This window comes from Erpetoichthys calabaricus, chromosome 17 (assembly GCF_900747795.2).
Source record: "Erpetoichthys calabaricus chromosome 17, fErpCal1.3, whole genome shotgun sequence".
Lineage (NCBI taxonomy): Eukaryota > Metazoa > Chordata > Cladistia > Polypteriformes > Polypteridae > Erpetoichthys > Erpetoichthys calabaricus.
In genome coordinates, this window is record NC_041410.2 from 53,118,227 (window position 1) to 53,144,401 (window position 26,175).

General features: G+C 38.6%; 1 protein-coding gene across 2 annotated transcripts in view; it reads left to right on the forward strand.

Annotated features, from left to right (window-relative positions):
* tln2b (talin 2b) overlaps positions 1-26,175 on the forward strand; it is a 316,938-nt gene that overhangs the window by 254,135 nt on the left and 36,628 nt on the right. For both annotated transcript variants that reach the window (XM_028823593.2, XM_051920301.1), the window contains 2 exons: positions 2,174-2,279; positions 18,199-18,323. In XM_028823593.2, coding sequence (XP_028679426.2) covers positions 2,174-2,279; positions 18,199-18,323 — 231 coding nt within the window. The remainder of the gene's footprint in view (positions 1-2,173; positions 2,280-18,198; positions 18,324-26,175) is intronic.

A 26,175-nucleotide genomic window follows, 5' to 3' on the forward strand; every position in this document is an offset into this window, starting at 1 on the left:
GCATGGCCATTGTCTTTCATTTTGCAGGCGCTGGTATATGTTTAAAGCACATGTGCAAGAATCGCCTGAATCATGAGTCCGAATTTGCTTCACTTATGAACATTTTGAGTTCAGACTAAATCAATATCAACAAACGAAAACTGTCACTGATGATTCTCTCATTTGTCACATAAGTACAATACAGTAACAACACAAATTAATATTAGAATGCATTGTTTTGTTTCGCACAATTCACTATTGAAATTGTTTTTATACTAAATGTATGAACAGTATTAAAACTAATGTTTGTGTCCCTTTGTATATTCAAAAAATTAGCCACACAAAAGTGAACCTTCTGATGTCTAACAATTATTTGCTTTTAACTTTACTTTAGCACACACTTTTTTTGGCTCATTGACTGTACTGTTCATGTATCATTTTTCTGATTCTTTTGAGTTAAGACTTAATCTTATTACCCAAGAACCAGCTGCACAACAACGTCATTTTTTTCTATAGCTTATTTTCATGCAAACAGTTCTCTTTCTTTTGAATCAAGAAAAAGTAATTAACCGAGAACCATTTGCGGGATTCTCATTCATTTGATTTGTGAACTGAATCATTACCCACGAACTTGTTGCTTGATTTTCGTCCACTTGTGATCCTGTAACATGACGTCTTATTTTATTTACGCATTTTAAGTGTATTGTCATTCTTTGTGAGCTGAAACAGGGCAATGTCTTATAAATTATCAACGTGCTAAATATATAATTAATTATACCTATATACGTGTATTTATGTATGTACACAAAAAATGTTTTGTGGTCAAATAAGGCGCTGCAGGTTTCCACAGGAAAATGTTGAGATTTGGTGGTCCTGTTTAGCCTCGTTTAAGAACTGAGGTAAAGAAAGCCGTGTGGCTGTGACAATGTCTTCAGAGCTCCACTCTATGGTACAGTCAGTTTCAGAACTGACCACCTTATTCCAGCAGTGGTGGGCTTTAAAGATGGAAGATCAGAAGGGCCAGAGTCAATTGCCCTCCCTGAGTACTTTCTTGCTGCTGCAGAGGGAAGAAAAAGGGAGAATGATAGCGAGTGGGCCCCCTCTCAACCCAGGGTGGTAGTACCTGCTTGAGATGAGCCCAGAAGGTCATCCACAGACACACATGCGTAACAGTAGGAATTATTAAATTATATATTTCTGATGACCGACCGCCTCCCCCTTACGTATGTGCTGCCATCTAATCCTAAAAATGAATCAAATGAAACAAAAGCATCGATTCACTTAAACGAGTAGTTTCAAACAATCGATTCAGCAAAGTGAATCAAAATACTCAGCACTAGTTTGGTGTTCTTTGAATGGACCACCATACCTAAAGCCCCTCACAAGAGCTGTAAGACAGACAGCACGCTTCTAAAATGCATGAAAAATTTAAAGTGATTTGGGGTTTATAGCGTGTTTTGCCTTTCCCCAGTAACCACTCCTTATCTTGGTACCCCCTGAGAATTGCTTTCTGGGGAATCCTTTGCATTTTACAGCATATAGAGCTTACTTGGTGGCCTTCTTTTACTCTTCATATCCAACATTTTTCAGAAAGTTATTCTTTCAGTGGGTAGACCCTCTCTCTATTTTCATGCCCCTACTAACTCCTCTGGCATTATGTTGCCATATTATCATGAAATATTTGTTGTAAATCATCTGCCAGTTTTGCAAGTGAGTGAAACATGACATTTATTATACTGTAGTGTGCTAATATGTTCTAAATTCTGCGCTTGATTCCTACACTTGTGGTCTCCTGTCTTGTGCAGGTTAGTCTTACTTTTAGCAGTTATTTAACAAAGATGAGTAAATGAAGTGTCACAAATAATCAGATCATCTATTTTAGAATTTATAAACATAGGCAGGATCTTCAGTTTCAAGAGACCCTACATGTAGATACCAGGGATGGATGCCAAAGAGTGGGCACAAGAAAGCTGAACCAGCATTTTCCAACAATCATGCAGCAAATCTGTGAAATACAGAAGATATTTGACTGAGAGGATCTCCATTGCCTCGTTTGTATTGTGATACACTTAACAGATTATGTTTTCTTCCTCATGGATTATGAAATTAATCAGATATAACAATAGAACTAAACAGCAGTTGGTTTTCACTTCCATAATTATCAAACATTCTGTGTTGAATGCTTTTGGAATAGGTTCTTCAAAAACCAACCCCAGAATTGAAACAGCAGCTTGCCGGATTCTCTAAGCGAGTAGCAGGGGCCGTGACTGAACTAATTCAATGTGCTGAAGCCATGAAAGGTAAGCAAAATGGTTTTAATCTTCAGCTTGTTGCCCAAATGTTGGACTATAAATATGGAAGGTGAAAGCTTTCTTTTGTGAATCTTGTCACTTGACTGTGTTGGCAGTTTTCTACTTTAAGTCATGAGTATGGTTACCTGTGAGCAATGAAGGTTTTGAATTACAACATTTTACAATTGCGGCAACATTACAAATTTTTTTTTTTCCTTTATGATACTGTACTTGGACATTAAATGAAAACAGATATATGTTGCATTATATCATTCTATTATTATTGTGCAAATTAATGCCAGTTATTTTTGTGTTTCTGCTTGCAGATGGAGGTAAGTTTCACTTCTGTGCTCTTTATTCACTTGATTCATTGTTTTGGCAGCATGCAATTGACTTTTGGATGCATATGATACAAAGAATGTCTTATAAATTATTCTTTGTCTAAGGACTGTACTTCACCCACATTGTAATGATGTACACAGGTATATTGCTACTACATAAAAAACAGTAAAGAGAGTAGCAGCTCATTAAGACAAAAATCACATTGACAGTAATGATAAAGTTACAGATGACAAGACGCTGATATTTCATGTCACTGTGGAACTTCCCGTTACTTACTGCAGGATTACATTTTTCATACTGCAGAGGTATTGGGGCTTAGTTTAGTGTTAAACTGCACTGTACGTCTTCTTTTATTAGCACTGCAACTTTGCAAACAATATCAGTAAGCATCTGGAATGTTATCAGTCTGCTTACTGGATTCATCCATCCATTCATCTTCTGTGCTGGGTTGTTGATCCTGGTCCCAGAGTGCACAAGGCTCACTAACATCTACACTTCCTCAGATATCATAGGAAAATTCGCATTTCTTCATCCGCTCTCATTAACATCTAAATGGTGCATTGTAGAGTCCATTCAGACTGGATGTATAAAATCCTGGCACGGCACCTGCTAGGCTCAGCATCATAAAGCACTGCAGAGGGTGGTGAGGGTGGCACCGAGTATTATTGGCACTCAGTTGCCTACTATTTAGAAAATAGGTAACTCTCGGTGCCTTAGAAAGACAAAAAGCATAATTAAAGGCCTCGGCTGTCCTGCACATTCTAGGTTACTGAACAAAATAACAAGTATTATAATGTAAAATAAAAGTTTGTGTGTGTATATCTTTATATAAACAAAAGCAATATATACTGTATTTTGTATATATACTGTGTTGTGAAAAAGTATTTGTACTCTTTATAACATACTCTGTGTTTTTCACAAATTATGACATCAGATGTTTAGACAAACTACAATATTAGATGAAGGGAAGCAGAGTAAATGTACAATATAATAACACCTTTTCTAAATTGCTACTTAACATAATTAAAATTAAGTTTTCCCACACCTTTATTGCCCATGTGAAAGGTAATTGTCAACTTAGTTACTCACTCCAACAGCTGACCTCTCACCCCATAGTGACCCTTACTCTGTGAGTGAAGTGATCCCTGCGAATGCTTCTAGAAGAACACGATGTCTCTAGTAAAGCAAATTCCAGAAGAGACCAGGTAAAAAAAGCTTACCTGTTGCGGATGGCTCTAAGCCTCTGGGACGTCACTGCACTATATTAAGGGCCATTATCCCCAAATAAAAAGCATTTGGAACACTGGTGAATCATCCCAGGAAAGGTTTGCCTGCCAGAATTATCCAGAGGCCACAGTGATGACTAATTAAAAAAGTCACAAAGGATCCCCGAAGAATATGCAAAGAACTGCAGGTCTGTCTAACCTTAGCCAAAGTCAGTGTTCTTGACTCCAGAATAAAAATGTTAAAAATGGGATTCATGAGAGAGTGGGATGGCAGAAACCTTTGTTATCCAAGTGCTGGGATCACATTTTCAAAGAAACACCTGAGTTATCTCAAAGCCTTTTAGAGCAGTGGTCCCCAACCTTTTTGACAGCAAGGACCACTTTATTAGATGCAAAGTTTTCCACGGACCGGTCGGGTTGGGGGGGGGATTGGTTGGGGGGGGGGGGCAGTTTTATACACAATTTACATAACATTTCTATTATTATTAAAGTTATTAAGCAGTTCGCATACGTTTGCAATCTGAGATTTTTCTTCTTTTTTTGCATATAACAAAGACATATGCTTTACATTTGCCAATCCAACAGATTGCACATCACAAACATTAACACTGCAATCTTTTTTTCGTGTCTGCCGTTTCTATAGGAGGGTGACAATGAGTTAAATTCCAATGGATATTTTTCAAATGTTGACAAGCAATAAGCAAAAGGAATCAATGAAAACCACAGACAACAAAAACAGCAAAAAAAAAAAAAAACAGTACGAGGAAAGTTCGAAGAAAGATTTTTTTACAATGTTTCTGTTTGGGGATCATTGTGCAAACGTGCACAACTGAGCTGCGACCACAGATCTAACTGCTCTGTGGATGATTCGTTCAAGCATTTCAAGGTCACTTCGTTGTAATGAAAGCATCTGTTGAATGTACTTCGTAGTAACGTGATTTCTATAGACTCATGTCATATGGGGAAACTGTCGGGACCATAAAAATACTTTGTTGTAATACTCTCTCACCTCGGTCTCTCTCCTCTCTCTGCACCGCTGCAAAGCCCCGCCCGCCAAGCGTTCTGAAAAATCTGAGTGAGTCGCCGTTGCTGGCAGTTCTCTCGCGGCCTGGCTGTCAGACGGCTGCGGACCGGTAGTGGGCCGCGGACCAGGGGTTGGGGACCCCTGTTTTAGAATAATGTTCTGTGGACAGACAAGCCAAAAGTAGAACAGTCTGGATGACACTGGGCCCTCTATGTATGATGTAAAGCTAACGCAGAGTTCGGCAGTAAGAACAACATGCCATCAATAAAATATGGGGGTGGTAATGTGATTGTGTGGGGTTGCTTTGCTACCTCAGGACCTGGAAGACTTGCCATTATTGAAAGAACCATGACTTTTACACTTCATCAGAATATTATCAAGGAGTATGTCTGGTGTTCTCCATGTAACCTGAAACATAATTGGGGTATGTAGCAAGACTCTGACCAAAATCACAAAAACAAGTGTACAGCTGAATTCCTCAGAAGAAACACGTTTTGGTGATCCTTAGTCAAACCCTGAAGATATGCTGTGGCGTGGGACCTGAAATAAGCAGTTCCCACTCTCAGACCTACACATGTGCCTAAATTAAAGCAGCTCTGTAAAGAAGAGTCGGTTAAAGTTTGCTCGACAGCGATGTGAAAGAGTGGAATAAAATTATAGGACTTGTTTAGTTATAATTAATGCTGCTAAAGGTTCTTCAACAGAGTATAGACAGTATAAGGGCATTTTTTTTCACATGGGTGATAAGGGTTGCTGGATAACATTGTTCCTTAAATAAAAAGGTAATGATTTAAAAAATATATTGTGTGTTTATTCAGGTTTCCTTTATCTAATATTGAATTTTGTGTGAAAGCTTGAGACCATTAATTGTGAAAAATATGTAAAAACAGAGTATATTTGGACGAGGCAAATGCTTTTTCACATCTCTCTCTATGCTGCATGCTATGTATGCTTATGTATGTGCATGTGTGTTAAAACAGCAGGTTACATACAGAGCGAACAAGGAGCCATTTATCCATCCATTACCTAAATCGACATATCCAGAACAAGATTGCAGGGAGACCAAAGCCTGTCCCAGTAAGCATTGGGTACAAGGTAGGAAGAATCCTTGGACAAGGTGCCAGGTCTTTGCAGGGTTAGGGGACCAAGAAATTAAAACAAACAAAGAACAGTACAAAGTCAAAATCAAAAGATTGCTCAACCGAACCAAAACACCAGGCAAGAACTGTAGCAAGGAAGTTCAGAACAAAAGGTGAAGAATCAAAAACTAAACACAAGAACACACGCTCAGTTTTCTTTCAATATTTACTACTTTGGATAACAACAAAGAGCATGTTGCGTCGGCTTATAAATCGTCACACTGATGACATCACACAACCACACTCCATGACATACCCACGAGCAGCCTGTTGCCGAACCAACAAAACATAATGATAAATTAATAGTCTTTATCAAAAGATACAAGGGAAACACACATAATTGGAATCTTCAATATTCAAACCCTCCATAAAAATGAACAGGAGCTTAAGAAAAATGTATTGGCTTTTGAAAAAATTGATCTAACAAATAATGACATGCAAGTCAAAGTTTCATTGTTCTATGCAGACAAGACAATAAACTTCAGTTAACCTTCCAGTCTATCATAGGGCCTGTCCACTTAAACACCAGTCTATGCCAAAAGACAAACTCACACTTCAGTCATACTGGACCAATTTAAAGTCAGCAATGCAACAAACTAAATGTTTTTGGACCCATTGGAGTAATCCAGAATCTGGTGAGGAAGTCCTCCCAGCAGTTAGAGACCATGCACACTGGACCGATCATTGTGACCAAAAGGTGACCTGAGCTTTGCGGCACCACCATGCCACTGTGAGATCAAAGAAGAAAGAACACAGTCGGAGACACGCAGTGTAAATTCCATAAAGATAGTCAAAAGTCAGAAAAAATACATAGATCTTTTAAAGGCAGAAAATTCCAAGTGGCGTGTCATGATTGAAATCGCTGGCTTGTTCTACTTTTTGAAGTCGCACTGAAGGCTCTCCAGACTGTCTATGCTGACGCTTTGCACTTCTTCTTCTATCAAAAAGATAGAAACATTTCGTAAATAGTAATACATCTTTCATTATTATTGTTTCATAGTGTTTGGGGGGTTGGGCATTGGGCTCCTTCAAGGTTTGTTTTTTATCTGCATGTGGCTTCTTATGCATGCATAGAGCATGCACCTCCTTCTCTTATACTGACGTAGAACTCAAAAATCAACCTGCACATTTGGCGACAAGCAGAGATACCTCTTTATTTATGCTGTATATGTTTCATAAAAATAAAATTTTGAGAACCTGCATTATTTACTTATCTGTTCTACCACTTAAGTCCCACCGAGTCTGTATTGCCAATGATCAGCATTATATACCCCCTGGGTGGTCCTATCCAGTGTTAACTGTTACAGTTCCGGGGGATGTCATGCTGGCCTCGCAAAGCATTATGGGGTGCTAGGGAAAAAAGTTCTCCTAAACCCGCCAAATTATCAGTAAATAATTTGACGAACAGGGGTGAATGCAAATGCAGCCAATTTGCTGTGAATAACCCTTTGGCAAAATTTTTCTGATATTATGGCTCCAGGTGAAATGATTCTGTGCAAAAAAGGTTAACAAAGTTACACTTTAGTATGTATATTTAATACAAAGTCATTTCTCATTTTATAATATTGTTTTAGCAGTGCCGTATGGCTGGAGGCCTTAGCTACCTGCTCAGACTGCTTTTATTGTATATGGCTAGGCATAGAGACTGAAGAAGTGGGCAGTAAGGAGTGTTCATCTACTTTTCTTGTGCTTTGTACACATGTTAACTAACACTTTTTTCCCTTTCTTTTGTGTGTGTGTGTGTGTGTTTTTTTCTTTTTAACCTTATCATCTTAACAATATCAGTTGCATGGAATTTGATTTGGTGTATTTCGTACAATAAAACATTAATACAAACATCCCCTAAGATAGGGATGGGACATTTGACACCCAGGCTTTAAAGCTTGTATCAGTTTAATGTTTTGAACCACTGTGTAAGTTTGTATTGAAGCTTTACATCTACATGACCGGTGATGTCCGAAGCATCCTACATCACTGAAGCACTGGGTGTGGTCTGGTTGTTTCAAAGCTTTGCGCAGCCCCACATGCTATGAAAAGGGATGTGAAACTGCTACTCATATCTTATACAGAGAAAATATTGAATTAAATTTTGCATCCAGAATTGTGGAACCTGTTGTCGTCAAATAAAGTTAATGTCATGCTATACCACTGTACTGGAACTTCCAACATGTCATTAATACTCTAGCCTACTGTAAGCACATTCTCTAAATTTATGCACGCCCAGTTCCACAAGCACATTCCCTACAGCAACATTTATTTCTGTAGCACATTTTCTTACAAATGATGTAGCTCAAAGTACTTTACAGGATGAAGAAAGAGAAAAAAAGACAAAATATATAAGAAATAAAATTAGGCAATACTAATTAACATAGAGTAAAAGTAAGGTCCGATGGCCAGGGAGGACAGAAAAATAAATAAATAAAATCTGCAGGGGTTCTGAGGCCACGAGACCACCCAGCCCCCTCTAGGCATTCTATCTAACATAAATGACCTCAATCAATCCTCATTGTATTCAGGGTTCACATGGAAGAACTTGATGATGATGGTCATGTAGACTTCTGGCATTCAATCCATCAATGTAAAGACATCACGGTGCTTTGATCAGGTGGTGGTGGAGCAGATCGCCACCACAGAAAACCGTAAAAAGAACAGAAGAGAAAGTAGGGGTTAGTACAGATTGTGGAGCCACCATGAATGATATTGATAATTAATTGAAAAAGCAAAGTATCAGGATTTAACTAAGATGAAGCTATGAGAAAGCCATGTTAAAGTAATGTGTTTTCAGCAGTTTTTTTAAAGTGCTCCACTGTATTAGCCTGGCGAATTTCTATTGGTAAGCTGTTCCAGATTTTAGGTGCATAACAGCAGAAGGCCACCTCACCACTTCTTTTAAGTTTAGCTCTTGGAATAATAAGCACTTATTTGAGGATCTAAGGTTATGATTTGGAGTGTAAGGTGAAAGACATTCTGAAATATTGGATGGAGCAAGATTATTTAAAGCTTTGTAAACCATAAGCAGGATTTTAAAGTCCATTCTAAATGACACAGGCAAACAATGTAGTGACATCAAAACTGGAGAGATGTGCCCGGATATTCTTTTCCTAGTTAAGATTCTAGCAGCTGCATTCTGCACTTGTTGCAATCGACTGATGTCTTTTTTTGGTAGTTCTGAGAGGAGTGCGTTACAGTAATCTAGCTGAATGAAAACAAAAGCGTGAACTAATTTCTCAGCATCTTGCAATGTTATAAAAGGTCTAACTTTTGCTATATTTCTTAAGTGAAAAAATCCTGTCTTAGTATTCTGATTAATATATGATTTAAATATCCTAAACCCTGTTAGGTTTCTCTTTGCCCCCTTAGGGCAAATATTCCTCAAGCACTGATGGAAAAATATTTATCTTTCACATTGCCTCACAGCAAAAATCCCCCTCACATGATGAAGTTGTTACATAATTATGAATCAGTGGTGGCTTATAATATATTGTCTTTTGCTATTGCTCACCGGCTCAGAGTACTGATGGATTTTTGTTGTTGTGGATTGTGGATTGTGGACTTCACTATTGTAATGGTGCTGAAAAGTTACGTCCGCCTGGGCATGAGTAGCTAACACTACTCTTTGCCATTCCGTCATATAAATGAGAAGTTTTAGTGCCATTTTTAGGGGAGTCTAGAAAAAAATGCAGGCCTGCCACAGTCTTGGTGCAGTAAGCAGGCCTTGTAACGATAGTGAGCTGCCAAAAGAGCAATGTAAAGAGTGAGAGTCCATTGTCACTCACTGCAGGTGAGCATTGGTGTGGTGCTACAATATTCATAATGTCAACAAATTACATCTTTAACACTAATGACAGTATGATTATCATAAGATCAAAATGAACACACTGAGTGTTCTTAGGTTTTTAGTGCGTTAATGTCCGATTGTAACTATGCGATCAACGAGGGTGAGGGGTACTTGGACTGTATCAAGCTCATAGCTGCTACGATTTCTGTAACTCACCAGATGTCACTACAGTAATCCCTCGCTATATCGCGCTTCGCCTTTCGCGGCTTCACTCCATCGCGGATTTTATATGTAAGCATATTTAAATATATATCGCGGATTTTTCGCTGCTTCGCGGGTTTCTGCTGACAATGGGTCTTTTAATTTCTGGTACATGCTTCCTCAGCTGGTTTGCCCAGTTGATTTCATACAAGGGACGCTATTGGCAGATGGCTGAGAAGCTACCCAGCTTACTTTTCTCTTTCTCTTGCGCTGACTTTCTCTGATCCTGACGTAGGGGGATTGAGCAGGGGGGCTGTTCGCACACCTAGATGATACGGACGCTCGTGTAAAAATGCTGAAAGATTATCTTCGCGTTGCTATCTTTTGTGCAGCTGCTTCCTGAAACGACATGCTGCACGGTGCTTCGCATACTTAAAAGCTCGAAGGGCACGTATTGATTTTTGATAGAGAGAGACAGAGTTTGTTTTTCAATCTCTCTGTCTGCTCCTGACGGAGGGGGTGTGAGCTACCACCTTCAACAGCTTTGTGCCGTGGTGCTTCGCATACTTAAAAAGCCAAACAGCCCTATTGATTTGTTTGCTTTTCTCTCTATCTCTGTGACAGTCACTGCTCCTGACACGCACTCCTTTGAAGAGGAAGATATGTTTGCATTCTTTTAATTGTGAGACGGAACTGTCATCTCTGTCTTGTCATGGAGCACAGTTTAAACTTTTGAAAAAGAGACAAATGTTTGTCTGCAGTGTTTGAATAACGTTCCTGTCTCTCTACAACCTCCTGTGTTTCTGCGCAAATCTGTGACCCAAGCATGACAATATAAAAATAACCATATAAACATATGGTTTCTACTTCGCGGATTTTCTTATTTCGTGGGTGGCTCTGGAACGCAACCCCCGCGATGGAGGAGGGATTACTGTATTAGGCAAATTTTCAGATCTTTTTCCAGCACAATCAAGAAGAAGCTTCAAAAGTTTCATGAGGCTTTGTCCTTCCATTAAGTCATCATAATTCCCAAGAGCTCCCAAAAAAACATAATTAGACACATCAAACAATTGATTCTTGCTGGCTCTTAAGGTCATATTTAAGGTTATACAGTTGACATGTTCTGGATCAATACATATGAAATCTGCAGTCCTGACATTGAATGACCACAGCCATTTACTAGATTAAAGGAGAGTGTTAGAAGTACTGTTTTCTGTTTGAGTTTAGATAAGTAGATTAAATCTACAGTGGTGAGTTGGCGACCAAGGATATTAGAAATAGTGCACACCAATGTCTCTAGTTGCTTCCTATCCTTATGTTTAGCCCTACCAAACTCTGATGGAGAAGGTCAAAACACTTTGAATAACAGACCTGTAGAAAATGGTTATTGTGTCCCGTGGCACTCCAGACTTACTTAATTGCCTCTGAAAAACGCAGCCTCTGGTAGGATTTCTTGGTCATTAAAGACATGCTAATCTTCCCATGTTCATTCTGTTTTGTGTACATATGACATTTCCACAGAAGAATTCGTATCATTTGCCTGGAAATAAGGAGTCATTATACATAAATTAATTTGCTTTAGTAAAATGTCCCTGGGACTAATATCAGCAGATGATGTCTAGTATTGTAATAAATGCAAAAGCACACCAGAAGTTCTTCTCTTGATTGAATGTAATAATAATAATAATAATAATTCATTACATTTATATAGCGCTTTTCTCAGTACTCAAAGCGCTTTCCACACAGGGAGGAACCGGGAAGTGAACCCACAATCTTCCACAGTCTCCTTACTGCAAAGCAGCAGCACTACCACTGCGCCACCTGTGAGGACTATGCCGTATTAGTAATTTTGTCAAGTGCCCTATTCTGTGTTTAAGCCATTTGCTCATCCTGTTTTAATAGACATCCAGTGGAAATTCTGTTTCAGAGTTTAAGGTTTCTTTATTTAGTCATGTTTACACAAGAAAACATGAAATTTGCCTTCTCAGTTGCATCTAATAACAGACAGAATGAAATAAAACAGACAAATAGAAACAAGAAAGGTTAAGGTAAGGCAGTTAGATAATACTATTTACACCAAAAAAAAAAAAGGTTACAGGATATATATCAAAACCTTAATCATTATCTCCGATATTTCTTATTGAAAAGTCGTATGGCACTAGGAAGAAAGGAGTTTCTGGAGCGATTTGTGTGGGTTTTCAAAGCGACTATCCTTCCCAATTTACTGAACTTTAGTTCTACATGTAATGGATGACTGTCATCAGTTGAGATGATTTCCAGTTTCTTTAACATTGCCCTCTGACACACACTAGTCAAATCATCTACATCAGCTCCAATAACTTTAGCTGCATACTTTGTAATCTGCTGGAGCTTTTTTGAGTTTTGGTTTGTCAGACTATTAAACCAGGCAATGAAACTGAAAGTGATCACAGATTGGATCATACTGCGATAGAAGGACAACATGAGGTCCTTGTCTACTTTAAATAGTTTGAGTTTATGGAGGAGAAATTAGCGTTGGTTGCATTTACAAAATAATTTTTTTGTATTTGTATTCCAGTTAAAATTGTTATCTAGGTAAGTTCCTAAGTATTTATATTCAGTCACTATTTCTACCTCCTCTCCCAGAACTACAATAGGTGAACATACAGATTTCTGTCTCTTAAAATCAAATATCATTTCTTTGGTCTTTTTTACATTCAGAGTGAGAGAGTTTTTATTGCACCAGTTTACCATACAGTCCACTTGTTTTTGATAGTGGCTTTCATCCTCTCCAGATATGCGTCCTATGAGCATGGTGTCCTCTGCATACTTGATAATGGAGCAGTGCTCATTGTTCCGTCTCAGGTCACTTGTGTACAGAGTAAACAGTAATGGTGATAAGACACACCCCTGCGGACTTCCGTGTTTGAATGAATGGCTATTGAAAAAGTGTTCTGAACTTTAACTGTCTGTGAACAGTTTAAAAGAAAGTTCTGAATCCATAGTGTAATAAATGGGTTTACATTCATACTGTTCAATTTCCCAATCAGTATATGAGGCTGTATAGTATTGCACGCTGAAGAAAAATCCAAAAACAGTGCTCTGACATATGAAGCAGGCTGATCAAGAAAGGTATAGATTTGATGTAAGATAACAAGCAGAGCATCTTCCACACTTCTGTTTGCACAATAAGCAAATTGATTGTTGTCTTGAAAAGACTTTGTTTAAACATTAGATTCTCAAATGGGATAAGAAGATCTCTTTAGAGACACTTCCACAAGTGTGAATCTGCTGGCCTGATAGGTCTCATCACCATCATCAAGAAAACAGTTAAAAAAAGAACTTGTATTATCTAAAGTGTGGTGTTAAACAATGTTATTTGCTATATTATCACCAGATAAATAAGTAAACAAGTTTGCGTAGCATGTTTTTGTGCTTTGTATGCATATTTATTTTTTTATTTGATTGACAGTGGCACCATGGTTAGAGCTGCTTCCTCACAGATCCAGCATGGCTTTCCTCTCACAGCCCCAGATATGTATGTGTTAGGTTAATCTGTGCTTTCAAGTAGACTGAGTGTGTGTTTGTGCAGTGGGCCCTGTGCAAAGCTCTGACTGATGCTGCAGAGAGAAGCTCTGAGCCACCCAGACCTTAATTAGATTAAGCACGTCTGACAATATTAGATTAAGGTGCAGAAGTACACAAATAGACCTAATCCAAACAATAGAGTTTCTTTAGTAATTTTGAATCGACTGAGAACCATACACTTATATTTACCTATAAGTTCTAGTAATAATTAAATTATAGACCCTCTTTTTATAGTATATTTATCAAGTTCAGATTAGTAGTCAGTTTATCTAATGGATATCCACTGTAGCCAAATAGTTTTCTGCAAAATAGACATTTGCGTTTCTTTAACTACACGTGCTTCACAGATTTGGTGCAGGAGACTGCTATGGCCTACTAAAGGCCCAGGGGTACATAAGTTTGCCACACACAGATACAGTTGTGCTTGAAAGTTTGTAAACCCTTTAGAATTTTCTATATTTCTGCATAAATATGACCTAAAACATCATCAGATTTTCACTCAAGTCCTAAAAGTAGATAAAGAAAAACCAGTTAAACGAATGAGACAAAAATATTATACTTGGTCATTTATTTATTGAGGAAAACGATCGAATATTACATATTTGTGAGTGGCTACTCTACTTTTAGGACTTGAGTGAAAATCTGATGATGTTTTAGGTCATATTTATGCAGAAATATAGAAAATTCTAAAGGGTTCACAAACTTTCAAGCACAACTGTAAGAGAGGGAGGGAAACAAAAAACTAAACCATCTAAAAAATAGACTCCATTTATTATCAAAAACTAACAAAATATGGAGACAGTTGCACAAAAAACAGAAGCAAGGTAGGAGGACGACACTTACTTAGCTGTTTAGCTAATCAGAATTTACACAGCTAAACACCTTCCACAATTACCACCCAGATGGCTAGCTTAAAACAACTGCATTTCTTTTAACAAGCAAAAAAAAAAAACCCAAAGCCAAACCATCCAACTCTAACTCTCCATACCTTGCTCAGTTTAACACAAATCCTCCTCCTTTCACTCTCTGCCCTAAAACCCAAACAAGCTTCTTTTTATAACTTACACGCCACCCACAACTCAGGTGAATTAATCACAGTGGGCAACTCAATAGGTGGGTAATTAGGGCAGGACTGCTCCAAAATGAAAAAAGGCCTTGGTTTACAAAGCAGTAAAGTCTCACCGGGCCATAACAGCACTTAACAGTTTGGGTACAACAGTCGGCTGGTACTCGGGTGATATAGTAGAAAGTGCTAACCAGAAGGGAACTAGCATGTCCTCCTTGTTTTTCTTTTTGTACATTTATGTATTTCCAGAATTATACATTACAAAATCATTATTATAGTATAACAATTGAAGTCAGATTTGAATAAGGAATTGGCAATGTCATTGCACTAAGAAATACAGTCAATCCCTTATGTTCCAGAAAGAGTTAAGATTTGTTATCTTAAACCACACAAAAAATTTGCCAATTAGTAATAAAAAATAAGCCTATTGTGTTATGCATCCTCATATGAATTAAAACAATTGAAATTTACAAGAGATTTTGCATCCCAGAAGACATTTTTTACAATAGCATTAATGAATTCTTGCTAAATTAAGCTTATAAAGGAGCTCTGCCCATTTCCATGCAAAGAAAATTTGATTTGCTTTCCTAGTTTTGCGTATCATTTAGGTATAACACAAGGGGGCTCCGCCCCCTGCTTGCTTCGCTCGCCTACCCCTGGCGTTGGGTATCTTGAAATACATTAGTCGTGCTCGTTCGTTTTGGAGCCTTGCCCGCGGCATTTCAGACACGCATTGTAGGCGCCTGCGTTCAATGATTTTCTCCAGCCGGGCTCGTGTTTGTATATCCGTCAGTCGAGCTGGTTCGTTTTGAACCTGTGCCTGCTTTGCTTCCGCGTTCATTTTGAACCCGTGCCTGCTTTGCTTCCGCAGTTTCAGACGCGCATTGTAGGCGCCTGCGTTCATTGATCTTATCCAGGTGGGCTCGTGTTTGTATTGTTGAGCTGTATTGTGTTTGAATTTGGTGTAAAGCGTTCAGCGGTTTGTACAATCCCAAGCAGCACATTATTCCTAACTTCACTCCGCAGTAGTGCCACTCACAATATGGCGGTGACGCCTGCGACTTCACTCCGCAGTAGTGCCACTCACAATATGGCGGTGATGCCTGCGCCTTCCATACTATGTCAGGTTTCACTATGCTGTGTAGGCGCCTTTGCCTTTCGTACTTTCCCGCGCCTTCCGTACTATCTTTGTGGACCTGTGGGGCCTCCGTAGCCTCTTCCGTTTGAATCTGGGCTGCAGCGCAGAATCCTCTTTTTTGTGTGGCTGTGTCGTTAGTCGTTAGCTATGGGCGCGTTGTTGCTTCATTTCTCATTCACGTCAGTTGAGCTCTTTCGTTTTTGGGCCGTGACTCCTTCGTGCGCGGTGGATACGACTTCGCTTGTGGTTTATGAGACGTGCGCTGTACGCGCCTGCGCAGTATGTCTCATGGTCCCATCGCCGTGTACCTGCGTCCATGCCATCCGGTTTACCATTCTCGGTTAGTAATATGGATACCATAAGATATCATTTTGCCATTGAATTATGTATTCTTCCAGTTGAGGAAAGTTACTCAGCATGCTCATAATTTAGTGTAGGAAAATTACTAGACATCTTAACCCTGTCTAAAACAACTACAGACACTTCTATAAGAGGGTTTGCGAAGATCATAAATCCTATGCTGTCTGATGAATAAGAAAATATGTTTGGCAAAAAGAATATAAATTGTGTACAGTCCCAAGACATATACCCTAGTGCAGCTACTAGGAACTACCTGACAGGTTTGTCTTAAGCTTTAGCAGATATAATGGGCTTAGCCCCCCTTATGATGGTCATGCAAGTCATTCAGCATATTGAAGAGATAGCTTTGGTTCTCTCTGGGTTTTCACAAGAGTCGTTCATGAATGTAAATTTGAAGAGCGAGTTTGGATTGGGGTTCGCTTAAATATCAGGGGTTCACTCTCTCCTAACGACACCACTACTACCTGACATCATTCACAATTAGTGTTATATCCCTGATATAGTTTTAGATTATGTGAATATGAAAAGGTTTTTCTAGTGTACAATTTTTAGATGAATTGCAGAGTATCATGCACAAGTTGATGAAGAATGATTATTTTGAATTACAGAATTCTAGTTGAAATATTGCTAGAGAGGTCTGTTTCCATGCATTGCCTATTGCAGAGGGTCCCCTGGAAGCCACACCCATAGATGCGAACAGCACTAGAACAATTGAAGTATAATAGATACTGTATGTTAGATGTCATCATTAAGTACCCCAAATTATTATTTTAGGCAGGAAGTATAATCCAGTAACCACAAGGCTCACATTTGACCTCAGGTTTGTTCACTTGCACCCTTGACTTGCCAATTAACTCCTGATGTAGCCTACATGTGTAACTCTATGGTGAAGATGGCTACTTATCCTGTTTAATGGTCCAGTAGAATGTATTTCTCTTTTAGGGGATGCCTTATAAAGCACAAGTCCATTATCCTGTAGGGCTCTTTCCTGGCCACTAGTTCCATAGCACCTCTGAATTCTGCCTGCATTTTAAAAAACCCATGCCTTTAACTTTTCTTTGCTCGATACTCAACCCCCTAGACTACTTATTTTTAGTGTTGCTCCCCAGGACACTCTACTGCTGTCAGGAGGACAGAAGGAGGCACCATGGTAGTCCCACTTCTGTCCTTTACTTAGCTGGTCAATCCCTACCAGTGCCCTCCGCTGCCTCATATTCTGTAGTTATGAGACCCTTCTCCACTTTGGCTTCTTCTCCTGTCTCCAGCCCATGTATCTCTGTTCTCTTTCTTTCTTTCTTTCTTTCTTTCTTTCTTTCTTTCTTTCTTTCTTTCTTTCTCTCTCTCTGGCATGTTCTTTTGTGGTTTGAAAATCAGTCATGGAAAATAGCAGATTTTATTTTTGCATAATGGATGCATTATTTGCTTGGTGCAGCGCCATGCAATTTGTATATGAGAACATTTTTTTATTTTCTCATTTTCGTCTACAAAGAAAAATCATATGGTAATAGCACTGAGTACTAACTTGTAAAACGCAGCATGGTCTGTGGTGTGTGCTGTGAAAATGTTTGGCTGATATCCTGGGCTTGCTAACATCCCGTTTAAAGATGTTGTCAATTATTTTAAGATGGATTGGCATCTCTCTGTGACATTAAACTTTTTTAAAGTTTCGTATTATGCTATGCTAGGCTATGTATATTTGTAGGCCTTGCACAAGAATGAATTTTAAAAATTGGCTTTAAGCCTTCCTTCTTTAAGAATTGTGCATCAGCACAGCATGCCACTCTAACAGAAAGTGCCGTCCGTAAGACTGCTGTTGGTCATGAAAAGAAATCTGAAGAATGCCTGTTTTGTTCCTGTGTTTGCAAAATGTCCTAGTGAGGTCGTCTTATCACTTGCTCTCCATTCACAAGAACTTGAAAACTGACAATTATAACTGCATGAAACATAAACACGAATACAGAGGGTTTCAGTACAAGAGAAAGTAAGTATTAAATACATAGTCTGTTTCTTCTGCCTTTGAAATGTTAACAAGAAGTCTTGAATGTCTAATGCTAAACCTTCTGTTGTATTTCTTAATGTCCCTTAAGGTAACGAGTGGGTTGATCCTGAGGATCCAACAGTCATTGCAGAAACTGAGCTTTTGGGGGCAGCAGCATCCATTGAAGCTGCTGCCAAGAAGTTAGAACAGCTTAAACCTCGGGCCAAACCAAAGGTAAGTGAGGGACACAGGATACTCTGTCATTAGAAGCATTTTTTTAACTGTTGTCCACCATGGCTAGCTTTGTCTTTAGTAAGTGGGATAACTCTTATAAATTGAAGGACAACTGAATAATGTTTAGTGGCTGAAGGTTTGTATTGATCATAATAGGATTGTGTTTTTGTTTCACCCATGGGTCCACCTTTTTGATTGTTCATCTTCCTTCCCATCCATTTTCATTTTACATGTTAAGTACTTTCAGTTTACTTCAGGGCCAGCAGGGTGGAAATTTTGTTTGCAATAAATGCTTTCAGGTGCTGAGGCCATTAAGGCTACAGCCACCAGAGACGAATATCACAGACCCCCCCCCCCCACACACACACACACCCCGTGTGCCTTAGCTCCTTGATTTGTCATTTCGCCATGTTGCCTGTTTACCTGGATAGGTTTTTAATGCTAAAATTAATGCCATTGTTTTGTCTGGTTTTCAGGATCTTATCATTTGTTTGTTTTTGTGTTTTAATTTTAGTTGCTCCACTGACCTTGTGCCAGAAATTCAGCCTTGTTTGGACTGTCTGCCCTTTCAGGTTCAGGAATGTAATAATTCTATACCTTACCTTATTTGCTTATTGGTTTTTAGTTGCAAATAGCACAGATTGCAGTTACCATATTTGTCTGTCTGCATAAAACGACTCGGCCCTTGGTGGACTGGTTTTGTTGAAATTTGGCACCCCTGTTTTCTAAGGAAATTTGTCAGGACAGTTCAGTTTTCATGGAGATATCTCCAGTAGAGAATGCTGTACAAAGTTTTGAAATTTCAAAGTCTCACTTTTAAAAAGAATTGGCTGAATAGCAAAACTGGGAAACTTTCTGAGCGACTTCAATTACAGATTAGTTTAGTGATATAAATTTCAGTAACACTTTAGCTACTGAAAAAATGCATCTGTTACTCATTTATTCTTATGTAACAAGACCTTAACAAAGGTTTCTTTTTGGTCTTTATAATATCAGCAGATGGGTTATTCATGTCTGTGCAATGAGGCATATTGACATAATGGTAGAATTTATTTGTTTCTTGATGTTTATTAAATATTTTTCAAAATTTATTTCATATTCGTAGCTCTGTGATTTGTGGGAAGGATTTTGCAGTTTGGGTCTTCCTCTTAAGCCGATGTCACATTATGTGACTTCTAGTTATGGGGTATGGCAGACTTTTGCTGATTGCAGGTGCTGAACTTGTCGCTGGACCATGTCAACTTACACGATTCTTCTTCTTCTTTCGGCTGCTCCCATTAGGGGTTTTCACAGCAGATCATCTTCTTCCATATCTTTCTGTCCTCTGCATCTTGTTTTGCTTCACCCATCACCTGCATGTCCTCTCTCACCACATCCATAAACCTTCTCTTAGACCTTCCTCTTTTTCTCTTCCCTGGCAGCTCTATCCTTAGCATCCTTCTCCCAATATACCCAGCATCTCTCCTCTGCACCTGTCCAAACCAACAGAATTACAATTAGAGGCTTGTGTGCAATATATAATGAGGATCAAATCTGGTTTAGTTCATGTTTGGTTTTTGATTGATGTGCAAAGTGAATAAGGAACTTCACTATGTTTAGGTTAGAAGGTTGTCCCTGTCACCCTGACACAGACGGAACATTTTGAGGACAAAAAGAACATACCGTGTTAAAACTTTATTTCATTATAATATAAATTTATTCTAAATTGCATGGTAGAAGCACCATTGTAAATTGTGGGAGTTACATGAAATGGTTCTTTGTCAGCATGGTGTGTGGAGTACAAGTCCAAGGAGGTTCTGCTCAACCTTAATAATGCACTTGTCACACCTCATCTTGAGTACTGTGTGCAGTTTTGGTCTTCAGGCTACAAAAAGGACATAGCAGCACTAGAGAAGGTCCAGACAAGAGCAACTATGCTGATTCCAGGGCTATAGGGGATGAATTATGAGGAAAGATTAAAAGAGCCGAGCCTATACAGTTTAAGCAAAAGAAGATTAAGAGGTGACATGATTGAAATGTTTAAAATTATGAAGGGAATTAGTGCAGTGGGTCGAGACTGTTATTTTAAAATGAGTTCATCAAGAACAGGGGGACACAGTTGAAAATTTGTTAAGGGTAAATTTTGCACAAAAATTAGGAAGTTTTTCTTTACACAAAGAACGATAAGACACTTGGAATAAGCTACCAAGTAGTGTGGTAGACAGTAAGACTTTATAGGGACTTTCAAAACTCAACTTGATGTTTTTTGGAAGAAATAAATGGGTAGGACTGGCGAGCTTTGTTGGGCTGAATGGCCTGTTCTCATCTAGAGTGTTCTAATGTTCAAACTTGGATGATCTTTGAGATAAAAGTCCCACTTCAAGCAGCAACAAAGAGTACACACTAAATGGGACTACTGGACATTTTTTAAAATTTATTTAAAAACCGATGTTTTGCTCAAAACTACAGTTACCCATTGGCAAATTAATGGATACGATGATTGTGAGCCAATAACTTCAACTTGAAAAATGCAGAACTTATCCATTAAATTAGAAGCTAATTCTTATTGTTAATAAAACATGTTCTTGAATTCTGTGGTTTGTTAGAGTGCTCTCATTCTGTTAGTCAGAATTTTTATAAAGCTGTTATTTGTTTTTCTTAGAGACATCAAAATGTTTTTTGGACCACAGCAGATGAATATTTCTCAGACCCTTCACTTTTTTCTTATTATTATTTTAGTGATCAAATATAATTAGGTGCAACAGCTGTCAAGTTAACTGGACATCTGTTGGGTCACTTTAAATTTTATTATTGTTTAGCTGCTTTTATAAAAGTCAAATGGTCACAAATTAAGAAATTGGCTGGAATGAAAACCTGTGGCACATGCGACCCTCCATCATTTGAGTTCGACGCCCCAGTGCTACAGCAGCATCTTTTACAGGTAAAGAAAACCAGTGTTGAGGGCAAGTTGGTTCTTAAGGGTATTGTTTACGCCATTTGCAGGCTACTAAATAGCAGCAGGTGAAGCCAGGTGTAAATGCTAAGATGTATTCATAATCTAGTTTATGTAGTGTGCCATTCTTGGCAGTAGCTTTGTGTTTTTGAGTTACAAAGTCAGATGGCCATTAATAACAAATTGACATTTCATTTATTTTTCATTTATAACCTGAAAATTGCTCCAGGGTACACTGTATAATGTCTGACCTTGCACTCTGACCACCAAAGGTCATGTGAAAAGGCAATTTCCCCTCAGGGATTAATAAAATATGTCGAATCCAAAAAAAACTATTTGGATCATTCACAAATTAGAAGGTTCTAGTGTTTCTTTATTTCTGCACCTGAGTGTTGGCAAGTTTGGTGAGAGGCACACAGGGCTTGTACAGTGATTTATGAAGTCTCACATCTTAATCACCAGGTTTGAAATGTAGAAGATGTTTCAGCAGGAAACAAATCCATCCAAAACAATCCTATTCTGAATGTGAAAGTGGCAGTAGCCATTTAGGGCTGCCAGTCATTTAATTGGATACTAATTTATGTTTCTTTTTGAATTCTTTATGGATTACATTTCTTTGTGGAGTAGGGTTTCATAGGACATTAGAAAATAAAAGGTTATAATGGGGATTTCTCCTCCTGGCAATGGCTGCTAATAACGGGCTGCTGTTTCTTATGGTAAAGAGTAAAAGAAAGAATGAGGAATTGTGCCCTATGGCATACCCACTCAAGCACTGAGCTCTTGCTCCTTCATTCTGGCCGTGTATTTTGCCAACTGTGGTTGATGTCCCTGAAATCCCCACATATTGCATATCAGAGACTGGTACAGGAGCCAGTAAAGGCTTTGACATCTCAACTGTGTCCCTGGATAATTGCAGTTGAGTGTGATCTGGTTGTAAACTTTTAAAATAGCAAAAGATAGACATTGCATGATGGCACATGTGATATTCTTCGCATATTTTGATTGCAGCTTACACACAGATAATGTAGTATCAATCCGCCATAATTAGGATTATAACATTACAAAGTCTCAGCAGGCTACCATGCAAATATGGCTTGCAGCAAAAATCCTGGAAACTCTTTGAAGAATCTTTGTAATTACGCTTATTGTAGTTCTGTGTTTTAACTAATATGACCAGATAATACTGCTGAAATAAAAGACATTATCCTAAGCCATGTAGTGTGTCAAAAGTAGGAGGCCTCAGTTGAAGGGCCGCATGTACAGGTCATGTTAACATCATAATTGTGCCTTTGGACTCGTCCATAAGCCTGATCTGTAATGTAGAAGGCAGTCTGGCTCTTTACAGAAGGCACGCATGTTTGAAATAATTCTTTATAGTTTGAGGCTACAGTGTCAGGCAGTAGCAGGCTGAGAGACGCTTCACAAATACTTTTACATCCAGCTGCAATTAATCTGAAGGAAAATAAATGTTTACTTTGTAACTCTGACGGTATACGCTGCATGCAAATATTGGCCTCTGCAGAAAAATATATGGCATAGACTTTAAAATTTGAGGCTATAACTCATTCCCTGTATCGAAAATCATTTCTTGGACTTAAAGAGTAGAACATCTCGATTGTTATCCACGTTCACTGCACTTTTGCTGTATTTCAAGCTGAATTTGAAGTCTTGGTACCAGTTGCTTTCAGTCTGTTCTGGCACATTATGTTATTGTGAAAAAATGTGATTGCTGAAGTGGATCTCTGACTCTGCAGTTCAAAGTTTTTTTGGTTTTTTTTTGTTCTTTATTTCGCCTTATACAATTTCTTGTATTAGGAATTTGGTAGTTTTCGCATACCCCTTGGGGTCAGAGCGCAGGGTCAGCCATTGTACAGCGCCCCTGGAGCAATTACAGGTTAAGGGCCTTGCTCAAGGGCCCAGCAGAGCAGTGGCCTTTTGGCAGTGACGGGAATTCGAACTGGCAACCTTCGGGATACCAGCACAGCTCCTTAGCCTTAGAGCCACCACTCCACCCGTTGTACAGTAAAAGTTGTACAGTAAAACAGCCAGCACCAGTCACTCCACAAGATGGAAGCTTCCCATGTAGCCATTCAAAGCTTAAAAACAGTGCTTAGCCAGAATCACACAAGTAATTAGTCAAACTCACCTCCATTTAACTAGGGTTTATCTTTTTTTTTTTTTTTAACTTTGCACTCCAGAGGGGGGATTAGCCTGATTCTAGAGGCCAATGATGATTGGCAGTGCTTCTGGTGGTTAAACCGAGAGCGGAACTTGGGCTCCATGTTATTAACTTGAAATCTGCTGTGGTCACTGAAAATAGCATTAAGTGAATTGATATTTTGCAGAGTAATCTGCCAGCAAATGAGTGAAGTTGAATATAAAATAAGTGTGAAAAAGTATGCTTTATTGTTTCTTTGTCATTTTTCAACATCATAGATTTGTTATGATATGATAAAATTTTACATAAAAAGATTCTCATATAGAGCTAAGCAATCAGTTCTGAAAACACGTTTGATTTCTATTAACATTTATAGTCAATAAATCTTATTGGCGGTCAGTCTCTTTCATCATTAAATGTAACTTACAGTGCCCTCCATAATGTCTGGGACAAAGACATGCTTTTCCTTAATTTAACCTTCCGTTCCACAGTTTAAAATTACAAATCAAACAATTCAGACTTGATTAAAGTGCACATTGCAGACTTTCATATAAGGGTATTGGCATACATTTCACTCACACCAAGTATATGTGACAACACTTTTTCTACACGTGTCCCCCCCCTGTACTGTTCGGGACAATTGTTGTCACCGGTGTTTGTGATTCCTCATGTGCGTTTCATTGCTTCATAAGACACCTCAGCTTGCTTCTTTCCTTTGGTGTCTGTAGTTGCTGTTGTTCAACAGGAGGACAAGAGAATGAAAGACAAAGAAGCCTTTATGAGGCTGCAAAACAAGAATAAAACCATCAGAGTTATCAATAGAACTTTAGGATTATGTAAATCGACTGTCTGAAATCTCATGAAGAAGAAAGAACACACTTAATAATCACAAAGGGACTGGTAAGCCAAGGAAGACCTCCAGTGCTGATGAGAGAAGAATCCTCACTGTGGTAAAGAAAAATCCCCAAACGCTTGTGTGACAGACCAGAAACAGTCTTCAGGAGGTAGATGTGTGTTTGTGTGTGTTTGTGTGTGTGTGTGTGTGTGTCAGAGACAACTATCTGCAGAAGCCTTCATGAACAGAAATCCAGAGGCCACACTGCAAGATGCAAACAACTAGTTAGCCACACAAAAAGGTTGGCCAGATTACAGTTTGTGAAAAAGCCTGCAGAATTCTGGAAAAAAGTCTTATGGACAGATGAGACAAAGATGAACCTGTAACAGAATGATGGTGAGAGCAAAGTGTGGAGACAAAAAGGAACTGCCCGAGATCCAAAGCAAAACCACCTCGTCTGTTAAATGTGGTGGGGGTGTTATGGCCTGGGCATGTATTGCTGCCACAGGTATCGGCACACTTGTCTATATTGATGATGGTACTGTTGTTGGCAGTAAATGCCTCCAAACTCACTGAACGGTGCTTCATCCTACAACAAGCTAAGGATACCAACACAAGCTAAGGCAACACAGGAGTTTTTCAAAGCTTAAAAATGGAAAGTTCTTGAATAGCCAAACCAGTCACCTGATTTAAATCCAATTGAGCAGGCCTTTCATATGCTGAATTGAAAACTTTGGGGGAGAAGCCCCCAGAATTAGCAGGAGCTAAGAATGGCTGCATTAGAGGCTTGGCAGAGCATCACCAGAGGAGACCCTCAGCACCTGGTGGTGTCTACAAATCGCAGACTTGAAGCAGCTGTTCCTTACAAAGGATATGCGACAAAGTAATAAATGTGACAGCTTTAATACACCTGCCATTGCTGTGTCCCTAACGTTATGGTGTCTTAAAATGGGGGGTGGGGGGTGCATGTAGAAAAAATGTTGTCATTTCCTCATGGTGAGACAGAAATGTATGTAAATCCCCTTAAATGAAAGTCTCCAGTGTGCACTTTAATCAAGTCTGAATTGTCTGATTTGTAATTTTAACTCAAGGAAAAATGTGTCTTTCACCCAAACATGATGGGAGGGCACTGTATAGCTGAATGTCTGAATTGTCTCACTGTATTGTGTCCATGAACCTGAGTTTGTTTTCTTTTATAGCTCTCTCCTGCTCCACCCCTATTATTAAATCATGAGTATTATAAATTCTTAAGGTATTCAATTCAGTTAAATCTCATAATTTTATATGTTTAAAATATTACTTTTAAACAGTGTTTCTTAATTTTACTTTTAATTTAGTGTGTGTCCCCAATATGGTGGAGTCTGTGAGTTCAAAGTGTTACCTTTGGTTTACTTGTATTAGAAATAAAAGCAGTGTGGGACAAACACAGACGGAGATGTCCTATACTGACTGTTCGATACAAATCCCTGCCGTTTTGGTGCACTTTTCCTGCATTAGGATTTCCTTTATTTTTTAGGTGATTTAGGTTGATTTTGGCTTTTCAGTTCCAATACATCTAAGCTATATTTACACTACTACTGTTTCATTTAATAATACTGTTTTTAAACAAAACCAATCTCCCTCCACACTAGTTTACTCACATCTTTTACAAAAGTATATGTCCACCCTTACTAAAAGATCAAAAACGCATATGATGTAGCCATTCACCTATGATGGGCATAAAACGCAAAGAGGTGTCCTTCACGCTAGACGTTCATTTGCAGCTTACCTTTACACACAGAGAACAGCAAAGGTAAAAATGAAGAAAGAGGAGAAAAAAACTTTTTTTTTTTTTTTTTTGTTTGGCTGACAATGATGGTGGAATTGTTATAGAGAGTATTGTACAACTATAAGGCAAGCAAAGCAGTAGTGAAAATGACATGAGCAG